Source organism: Mercenaria mercenaria, chromosome 4, assembly GCF_021730395.1.
Source record: "Mercenaria mercenaria strain notata chromosome 4, MADL_Memer_1, whole genome shotgun sequence".
NCBI classification, from domain to species: domain Eukaryota; kingdom Metazoa; phylum Mollusca; class Bivalvia; order Venerida; family Veneridae; genus Mercenaria; species Mercenaria mercenaria.
The window spans coordinates 52,005,478-52,016,631 of NC_069364.1; the positions used below are offsets into that span (position 1 = coordinate 52,005,478).

The following is an 11,154-nucleotide window of genomic DNA, read 5'->3' on the forward strand; positions in this document are numbered from 1 at the left end:
AATCGCTGTACGTTATTACAAGTCGGTTTGCCTTAATGTCAAGTTCAGATACAAAATAGGCTTTAGGGCCTCCGTGTCAGAGTTGTTAAGGTTGCTGACTCGGAGTCACTTTTCTCGCACCAATGTGGGTTCGAGCCTCACTTGGGGCTTTGAATTCATCGTTTGAGGAAGCCATCCAGCTGGTTTACGGAAGGTCGCTGGTTCTACCCAGTATGTAATGAAATAATGCTTGGAGGGGCGCCTGGGGTCTTCGTTTACCATTAAAGCTGGAAAGTTGCTTTATGACCTATAATTGTACTGGTGCAGCGTTAAACAAAACAAAATAGGCTTCAGCGTCATCTACCAATAGCAAAATTTGCATTTAATGCAAACTATCTGCAGATTAAGTACCGTAACTGCCACAAGCTGTAAAACGTGACTGTTGTGGTTTCGAATCAAATGCGGGTTCATAATTTTTACTTAATGAAATGCAAGTTTTGATTGTTGTTTACTGTGCAATAATGAAGTTAATATATGCAAAGATCATCTGCAGTCAAACTCATTAAAAATATGGTAATTGATGTGCATTTCTAGTGGTTGTTTAGTTGCATAATGCAAGGCTGTCTGAATACATTTTAACTGTAATTTATGCCAAAGAATATTACCATAACACTTCATATCATTTTTTAAAAACTTTTGTATCTTTATAAATTCAAGTGCAGGGCTAATGTTTCAATTGTAGCCAGCAGGAGGTACAAGTGGTTCATGGAACACCCATTCCTGAACATTGTGTTTAATTATCTCATCATAATTTTACAAGTTGCCTTATTAGCTGTAAATGATAAGAATTTAAGTACTTTCCATTTTCTGAATATTTTAGATGTTTTAAAGTTTATACCAGGAGGCAAACAGATGTACTTAAAATTACCAGAATATTTTATGATCACATGATTCATAAAACGTTTCTCTTTTTCAGTAGCTGATTTTAGATTATAAGTACCAATTGCATTTTGTGTATCGGTGTTGGGGCTTTTATTCATCCTCTTGTGTTATATTTTAATGAGAGTTATTTTTAATTTTCAGGTTATACACTGGGAGCAGACGTTAAAAATTCCGCGCGAGGCCAATCTTTCACAGTCATCAAAGGACCTAATTGTCAGACTGTGTTGTGGTCCTGATGAAAGACTCGGGAAGAGTGGTGCGGGTGAAATCAAAACGCATCCATTCTTTGCACATATTCAGTTTGAAGGACTTCGAAAACAGCCAGCGTTATACAAACCAAAAATTCGCCATGCAATGGACACGTCAAATTTTGATCCCGTGGAAGAACGGGAAGATGACAGTGATTCGGAAAATGAGATGAGGAATTTAGACCACCCCTTAAATGGAAAGTTTCCAGAACATGCATTCTTTGAATTTACATTTAAGAGATTTTTCGACGATGCTGGTCATCCGTACCCAACTGCAAAATACGTGGCGGAAAGAAATGAACGAACTGAAGAGAAAAAACAAGATACAGAATCAAACGGAGAATCAAACTCACCTGTCTACGTGTAGCATATGCTCAATATAGTAAAAGGTCATTTTCCTGTATGAAGATTTTTGCTCAAGAAGTAGTAGTAGTAGAATGAAGGAAAAAATGTCTTGGGTTGTGCAATGTATTCACTAGCGATAGCAGTTTAATGAAATCTTCAGTAGCTTTCATTTTGTTATTTTAAGTTACTGAAATGAAATATTTAACAACCCAAATATAGAAGTGAATTGTGTTCAAAGCTGTTCATCTTAATGCATTTTTTGTTACCTCACAGTCGATGATGTTTTAGTCATTCTTTTATTCTTAGTTTTTGTGTTTTATAAATTTGTAAACAATGTTTTACATAGTGTCACAGTTCAAACATAAATAAACACATTTTTTATCTGAACCTAATTAATTATAAAGGGTACGCAGCATGCATAGATGTTTAATTATTAACCCATTCATGAATTATAATCTATGAAAGTATTCAGATTAAACTTTTATGCAAAATATAAACAGTAGATTTGAAAATGGCGGTCATTTGCAAAGAATTCTTTTGATTTAAATATGAAAAAATGTAGACTGGCTTACACTATTTTCTTGCTTTTGTATAAATGAAAGAATAACTTCCTCAAAAGAGGAAGTCTGTGTCAAGTTTATATCTGTTTGCTAAGCTTTCTGTAAGATTTCTGGTGATAGAAATTGTATGTCAAGCTGGATGGCTGTTTTAAGTTTGCATTCAATGCAGTGTGTTCAAATCTATGTGTATTTGTCTTCGATTTTTAATTGACATCTTTTTTTTCTAAAAATGAAATCTAGAGACAAGAAAGTGGAATGTAAATTGCTTAATGAACTTGACATATTATCTTTAATACAAAATATGTAATACACTTCATAAAATGTGCTTGTGCTTGTATAATTTTTGTATTTTTTTCTTTTTACATAATGAGAATCAAATTTCACAGCTGATGTAAGACGCAGACCCTCCCTCACTTCTAAGTCAAAAAAAAACTAGGTTCTAATAAGTGTCCAGAGTATTTTTGAAGTGATGTTCATATAAACCAAACCCACTTCATTTGCCACAATTTCCAGATTGTTTTTAGCTACCCTGCTAAATTTCTATAATGAACTTGTCCATCTTTCAGTTTGGACAGTACCATTAACTGTTAAAAGGGGTGCTTACCAAAAAGATACTGTCTGAATAGCGAACAGTGCAGATCTTGATCAGATTGCAGGGATGTTCAGGCCTGAATAGTGAACAGTGCAGATCTTGATCAGACTGCATGGATGTGCAGGCTGATTATGATCTACAATGGTCGCAAAGGCAGAATCAAATTTGTCCAGCATGATAAGGGTTAGTGCATAAATAAAACCTTGGCATTTCAGTAGCATGTGTAACTGTGTGGTAGATAAAGTACATAAAGCATACCCTAAATAGATCAGATGCATTTATTTGTCAGCAGCGTGTGGGGGTGTTAATCAGTTACAAATGATAGATGGGTTTATATTATGGCTAAATAATCAGTTTATAAAAGGGCATAAAATGTTGGCGAGAAATGAAGAAGATTTATTAACAGTGTGATAAACAAACCGGCTGTTTAGCAGACAACTGGTGCAAGAGTGTAACTTTAAAACTTCTGGTATTAGTGTTTCATTGATGTCGAGTATTTGATTTCTTAAAAGTTGAGGGTTTTTCAGCAATCTCTGGTAGTACTTTTACAGTATTACACTTAAAGAATCCTAATGCTTTGAAACTTTGCAAGGAATTAACATTCATTGTTTCAGATTCAGTTTGCTTATTTAAGGTATGGATCTAGGATATGACGACTTTTAATAATACAGTATGAAAAAAAATGAATTGATATATTCAAACATCTGGTTTTTACCAGCCAAAGAAAATTATGCACCTACCCCTACCCCCTCAGTACTATCAATATATGTTAATTCCTGGATATGTCTATAACTTTTGTACAGTTTATATATTACACTATAGTTTTAGTAAATAGAAGGTGACCTTTTACTATGTATAGTTAGACAGAAGTTTGTTGAGGACTTGGGTAACAAGCTTTTGTGGTGCCTTAAAATATAGCGTAACTATGGAAACTAAGATTTTACTTTGTTATAGAAAGTTAATTTTAGTCGAAGAAAGCACTATGAAATATAGCATTTTCTACAAAATGTGAGAGAAATTTAAAGTTGTTTACCATACAGGAGTGATAATAGATTGATAAAGTCTGATTTAATGGAAGTTTAATTGATAAAAATTGAAGGAAAAAAAACTTGTTTCCATGGTTACTTATTTGCAATATCTGTGATAATTTACTATGAATCTGTTACTGTACAGTGTTATACAAATAATTTATAGATGAAACTTTTGAACATTTACCAAAGTAATCACTGAACGATTAACACATCAAGTCTGTTGTTGATACAAGATTCAGATGTGCACAGTCATTCAGAGTCCAGTGTTTTAAAACTGAAGTTTGGAACCAGTCTCAGAACCCCGGCATCTGATTGGTGGATTTTGAACTCAGTTTTGAAATTGACCAATGAAAAAGCTGCTGTTTGAGACTGGTCTACAAACTCAAGTTTTATAACCTTAGACCCAATTGTAAATGTATGCCCCAACACTAACTCAGGGCTATGCCAAGAAAGTACATATCCTTTATTGATTTACAACTTTGCAAAACATTTAGAATTACAGAATACCAGCTAATTTTTTTTTCATTTCCAATACAATTGCACATAATTTGAACAAAATGCAACAAACACATTGGTTAAATAGCATTACATTTATATCTAAAATAAAATGATAAGACTTTTTGCCACAAATAAATTGGTGATATTTGTTAGCCCACCATCATCAGATGGTGGGCTATTCAAATAACTCTGCGTCCGTGGTCCGTCATCCTTCCGTCCGTCCATCCTCCTTCCGTCCGTTAACAATTTCTCATTATCGCATCTCCTCAGAAACTACCAGGGGGATTTTGTCCAAACTTTGTCAGAATGATGTATTGATACCCTATTTGTGTCCCCCTCAAAATCAGACTGGTTCAACAATTCTTTAGTGAGTTATGGCCCTTTGTTTATTTCTATAATTTACATAGATTTATATAGGGAAAAACTTTGAAAAACCTCTTGTTCAAAACCACAGGACCTAGGGCTTTGATATTTGGTATGTGACATCATCTAGTGGTCTTCTACTAAGATTGTTCAAATTACCTCCCTAGGGTCAAATATGGCCCCACCCCGGGGGTCATATGGTTTACATAGACTTATATAGGGGAAAACTTCGAAAATCTTCTTGTCCAAACCACAAAGCCTAGGGCTTTGGCATTTGTATTGTAGCATCATCTAGTGGTTCTCTATCAAGTTTATTCAAATTATCCCCCTAGGGTCAAATATGGCCCCGCCACGGGGGTCACATGGTTCATATAGACTTATATAGGGAAAAGCTTTCAAGATCTTCTTGTCAATAACCTACAAAATTCAAATTTGGACCACATGTATAGTTTTGAGTGGCAAGATGAACCTTGACATGAGTTGACCTTGATTTTGACCTAGTGACCTACTTTCACATTTCTGTAGCTACAGCCTTCAAATTTAGACCACATGCATAGTTTTGTGCACTGAAAAGAACTTTGACCTTGACATTGACCTAGTGACCTACTTTTACATTTTTGAAGGTACAGGCTTCAAATTTGGACCACATGCATAGTTTTGTGTTCCGAAATGAAATTTGACCTTGATTTTGACCTAGAGACCTACTTTCACATTTCTCGAGCTACAGCCTTCAAATTTAGACCACATGCATAGTTTTGTGTACCGAAACAAACTTTGACCTTTACATTGACCTAGTGACCTACTTCCACATTTTTGAAGGTACAGTCTTCAAATTTGGACCACATTCATAGTTCTGTGTTCCGAAATGAAATTTGACCTTGATTTTGACCTAGTGACCTACTTTCACATTTCTCCAGCTACAGCTTTCAAATTTGGACCACTTGCATAGTTTTTGTACTGAAATAAACTTTGACCTTAAGATTAACCTAGTGATCTACTTTCAAATTTCTCAGACTACAGCCTTCAAACTTGATGCACATGCATATACTAAGTTTTGTGTACAAAGAACTTTGTCCTTGAAATTGATCTAGTGACCTACTTTCACATTTCTCAAGCTACAGCATGCACAGTGTTGTGTACGGAAATGAAATTTGACCTTGAGCTAGTCAGTAAGTCTTAAAATTTGGAACACTCAAAAATGGCACATTGGTGGGCGCCAAGATCACTCTGTGATCTCTTGTTTTCTCTTGTTTTGAAGGATTTATCATTATTACTCTTCCACTCACTAGAGCAAACCATGTAACCCAAGCAGTTTTATTTGCTATGTTTGGATCGTTTAGAACCTTGGAAATTTTTAGCATTTTCTTCATCCCTTGCGAATTTGAATGATCAGTGTTGCATTGTTAATCTCTAATATCTAAATTGAAAAAAAAAACAACACTATTTTCTTAGGTCTTAATGATTTAACTTTTTTTTTCCTGTTGTTAATTTCTTTCTAACTTCTTATCAAGGTAATGAAGATGCAAAAAATTGAATGATTTTATTATCTGCTTGTGTGCAATTGTTAAACTACAAGAAAATAAAAGAGCGAAAGTCTCCTTGAAAAGTTCAAAAGTTTCATGATTGTTTAACAAACATGTATGAGCCAGTAGTGAAAATTTACAGTTTGCATAAAAGAGCATAAATTGTCTAAATTTTAATATAACTGTCAGGTGAAAGATGCATTGGTATAAAGTTAATTGTGATAGATTTGCATATATGTAATAAACATTTTAGCTTCTTCAGACACAGTTTATTGTTGCCACTTGATAAAATTATGTAAAGTTAACTTTTTGACATTTTTTTTGTATAATGTGTTATTATGGCAATATGACAGTTGGTGTTTTAATTCAAGGCTGTGGTATTTCTAAAGAAGAATTGAATTTTACTGGTGGTATAAATGTTCTGAAACAGAACATATACAATGTATTAATGAGCAGATTTATGGAAACTTAAATTTTAACAGCTTTAGGCATTTATAGATATTTGAGTTTACTGTGGAAAATGATTTTATTTCTTCGGCATAAAATGTCACAGTTTGGGTAATAAAAGACTATTTCACAGGGATTTCAAATTTGAAAGATGAAATGAATAGGTATTGTATTTATTAAATGCCATTTAATTTCATGGGTTGGTGCAAGCATGGAATTCATGAAAAGTAACCCCCACCCCCCACAGATACACTTGATTTAACAGTATATTTTACTATTTACATTAGAATAGCAATGTATTAATGTGGGTGACAGATGAAAGAAATGATCATAGCTCAGTTATTTCATGATTAAGTAGTGATGTGTCAATGATGTACGGAAATTGCTTATAAATCACAAATTGTCTTGCTATGTTTAAGGAACGTTACAGAAAATAGAATGCGTATACTGTAAAAATCATAATTTATGTTTATCTTGCCAGTACAAAATTGGTTAAAGGTAGTTTATAGCTTGAAATGGTATCTGGAATATACTTATTTTATCAGTTGGGGCATTTTTAAATGTTTTGTAACTTTTATACCAGAACAAATGTTTTTATAAAAGTTTTCATGTTGTAAAACAAATCTTATGTTTTATTGTTTGTATTTAATACTTTGTGTCAAGTTTTGTCACTGAGAACGTAATTGTTACTGTATAAAGTGTACAGTGTACAGACTCATATGTAAATGTATATTAAGCCATTGTACAGTTTCTTAGGCTTCGACCCGCTTGTATATTTTACCCCCCACCCTCCTTCATTCCATGGTGCACATGTTATATCATTGTTAAATGTTACGTTAATGTTGCATCTTGGGTAATATGTAAATTAGTTATGTTTCTATGGTGATAGCTCACAATGTAAATATTCTGCATTATATATTATATGTAAAGTTATTTGAAGATGTGGACAGGTATAAAGATGAATGCGAATTATGTGTCAAATATTCATATACATAAAAGGACTAAACCAATATCATAAATGAAATAAATAAAAATAAATTAATAATAAAAAATACTAAAATAATGTCTTGTTTTTGTTCTTTTCCACCTTCTCACTTGATTGGTAATGAATTAAAAGAAAGTCTAACGTAACTCTTCAGTTACCATGATTCCAAAATGAAAGAAAAACTGTGATATTTTTAGCTCACCTGAGCACTTTGTGCTCAAGGTGAGCTTTTGTGATCGCCCTGTGTCCGTCATCATCAACAATTTGACTGTTAACACTCTAGAGGTCACAATTTTGGCCCAATCTTACTGATTTCACCAGGTCAAATCAAAGGAAAAGCTTGTTAACACTGTAGAGGCCACATTTATGACTGTATCTTCATGAAACTTGGTCAGAATTTTTATCTTGGTGATCTCAAGGTCCAGTTTGAATCTGGGTCAGGTAGGATCAAAAACTAGGTCACCAGATCAAATCAAAGAAAAAGCTAGTTAACACTTTAGAGGCCACATTTATGACCATATCTTAATGAAACTTTGTCTGAATGTTAATCTTGATGATTCCTAGGTCAGGTGAGCGATACAGGGCCTTCATGGCCCTCTTGTTTATGAGAAGGCAAAAGTATGTCCCCTCTAATTTCGGAACTTTTGTTTGTCAAAAACACTTCTGGCATGGTTTACATTCAATTTCGAAGTCAGATTTGTAATTTACGGCATGTTCTAATCTCTGGCCTGGCCTGGCCCGGCCTGATGAGCACAATTTTTGACTAGGCCGGGCCAGGCCAGGCCAGATTTTATTGTACATAGAGAAATGAATGGCATAAAATCTAGAATCATTAATTAGCCGTCATTCATCTTATTTGAAGTACAGATTTGCACTGAAGAAAATGGTGTAACTAAATGATAAATACCCATTTTTTCTGTGATTAAATTATTTAAAGTCAACTTTAACACTTGGTTTTAAAACTAATGGCTAATTTCATGGCATGTTCTAATCTCTGGCCTGGCCTGGCCTGGCCTGGCCTGGCCTGGCCCGGCCTGGCCTGGCCCGATAAGCCCAATTTTCGACTGGGCCGGGCCAGGCCAGGCCAGATTTTATTGTACATAGAGAAATGAATGGCATGAAATCTAGATATACAATTACAATAGCAGGCAGTATTAACCTGCATTGTTTACTTGCTGCATGTCAAACAAAATGAGAAAACCAGTCCCCTGGAGATCATTAATTAGCGTCATTCATCTTATTGAAATACAGATTTGCACTGAAGAAAATGGTTGTAACTAAATGATAACACCCATTTTTTCTGTGATCAACATTATTTAAAGTCAACTTTAACCTTGGTTTTAAAACTAAGGGCTAATTTCATTGATAAGTTTACCTGCGCAATATAACTGAATATTTGCATGCATCTCCTTGGGAAATGTAATTTACGGTTGTGTCCCTACTATCCTTAGCTGACCTTTTAACTGTTCAGTGAACTTTTAATGTGTTTGGTTTAGTTAAGCTGATGTTCAATTTATGGAAGAGTAATAAAATAATATTCATTGTGGGACCTCTAACTCATTGTCAGGGTGTTGGCATTTTAGATTATTGATATTTGTCTTGCACAAAAAAAATAATGGTGCATTGTGTTATGTTATTTCTAAGTGATTATATTTAATGCTAAAAGATGCTCTTGAGCCTGTTTCACAAAACTTTGTAGGATTTTTTTTCCACATACTTAGGTCAATATAAAAACAATCTTACAAAAATATTCAGTATATGTATAACCTAAACTACAAAATTTATATATCGCTTCCCCGCACCATACTATCCCAGATTCTAGAACGGAGGTAGCATTATTTTAGAAATTGAAAGTTGTTGTCCGTATAGTATTGACAGGTGCCACTCTTTATTTTACACCATATTTGTAACCTGAAAATATCTAAATTGACCAAAATAACATGCAAAGTTTACCAATGACACAGTGGCGTAGTGATAAGTTCTGCGACTTTCACACATGTTACCATGGGTTCGATTTCAATTCAGATTGTTTTCATTAAATCAATATAATGTCATTTTATGATTGATACTGGTTTTTATTCTTACAACATTTTTATGGTAATACTTGTATGTAGAAGAATGTCAAATACTTGTGTATTTCTTTCAAATAATGAACAATAATCACGATAAGTGACAATTTTCCTGCATTCTATTTAGTTTGCAGAGGAAATTAAAAACAAAATGATAATGAAAATGGTCAAACAGGTCACGGTTTCGAACTTACAGTCACGAGATTGGTAGCTGAACATTTTGTCAGCACAACTTTATCTGCATGTACAATCTGGCAGTAAAGAAATATTTATTTATGTTTGGGCACTGATTTTTTTACGGAAGCATATGGAATATTCTTGAGTGCTAGTTCAATAATTTCGGACAATACTAAAAAATCCTCAATAGACAAAATAATAAACTTAGTTAGCTTATTCATATTGGGGGAAAACCAAGCCACCAGTCAAGAGTCAATCCAGGTGGAGATCCCCTGATAATAGTCATAACAATTAATCAGGCATCACCTTTAAATTAGACAGAATAGTTATGTTAGCTACAGGCTTATTCCCAGGTGTATAATTTTACAAAGTGAGAGTTCAAAATGTATTTATATAATGTCTGAAATATCCAAACTTATTCCAAAAGTCAGATTTTAAAGATGCTATAAAAATCACTTTCACCTTTTACGAAATTGAAATCTATGGCCTGGCCTGGCCTGGCCTGGCCCGGCTTAGTCGAAAATTGGGCTCATCGGGCCAAGCCAGGCCAGGCCAGGCCGGGCCAGGCCAGGCCAGAGATTAGAACATGCCTAATTTCATTGATAAGTTTACCTGCTGCAATTTAACTGAATATTTGCATGCAGTGAATGCATCTCTTTGGGAATTGAAATTACAGGTTGTGTCCCTACTATCCTTAGCTGACCTCTTAACTGTTCAGATGAACTTTTAATGTGTGTTTGGTTTAATTAAGCTGATGTTTCATTTATGGAAGAGTAATGAAAATAATATTCATTGTGGGACCTCTAACTCATTGTCAGGGTGTTGGCATTTTAAATTGTTGATATTTTTCTTGCACAAAAAATGATGGTGCATTGTGTTATGTTATTTCTATTTAACGCTAAAAGATGCTCTTGAGCCTGTTTCACAAAACTAGGATTTTTTTCACATACTTAGATCAATATAAAAACAGTTTACAAAAGTATTCAGTATTTGTATAACCTAAACTCCAAAATTTATTTATCGCTTCCCTGCATCATACTATCCCAGATCCTAGAACAGAGATAGCATTATTTTATAAATTGAAAGTTGTTGTCCGTTAGTATTGACAGGTGCTACTCATTAATGTTTGCCAATATTTTCGGGCGTTTTCTTTATTTTACACCATATTTGTAACCTGAAAATATCTAAATTGACCAAAATAACATGCATAGTTTACCAATGGTTTAGTGGCATAGTGATAAGTTCTCCGACTTTCACGCATGTTACCGTGGGTTCGATTTCAATTCAGATTGTTTTCATTAAATCAATATAATGTCATTTTATTGATATTGTTTTTATTCTTACAACAATTTATGGTAATAACTTGTATGTAGAAGAATGTCAAATACTTGTGTA

General features: G+C 33.9%; 1 protein-coding gene across 2 annotated transcripts in view; it reads left to right on the forward strand.

The window, feature by feature from the left end:
* The window catches only part of LOC123551689 (serine/threonine-protein kinase LATS2-like), a 50,656-nt gene extending 43,065 nt beyond the window's left edge, over nt 1–7,591 (forward strand). For both annotated transcript variants that reach the window (XM_053541167.1, XM_045340798.2), the window contains exon 7: nt 1,063–7,591. In XM_053541167.1, coding sequence (XP_053397142.1) covers nt 1,063–1,536 — 474 coding nt within the window. In that variant the 3' untranslated portion in view covers nt 1,537–7,591. The remainder of the gene's footprint in view (nt 1–1,062) is intronic.
* Nucleotides 7,592–11,154: the final 3,563 nt, after the last annotated feature.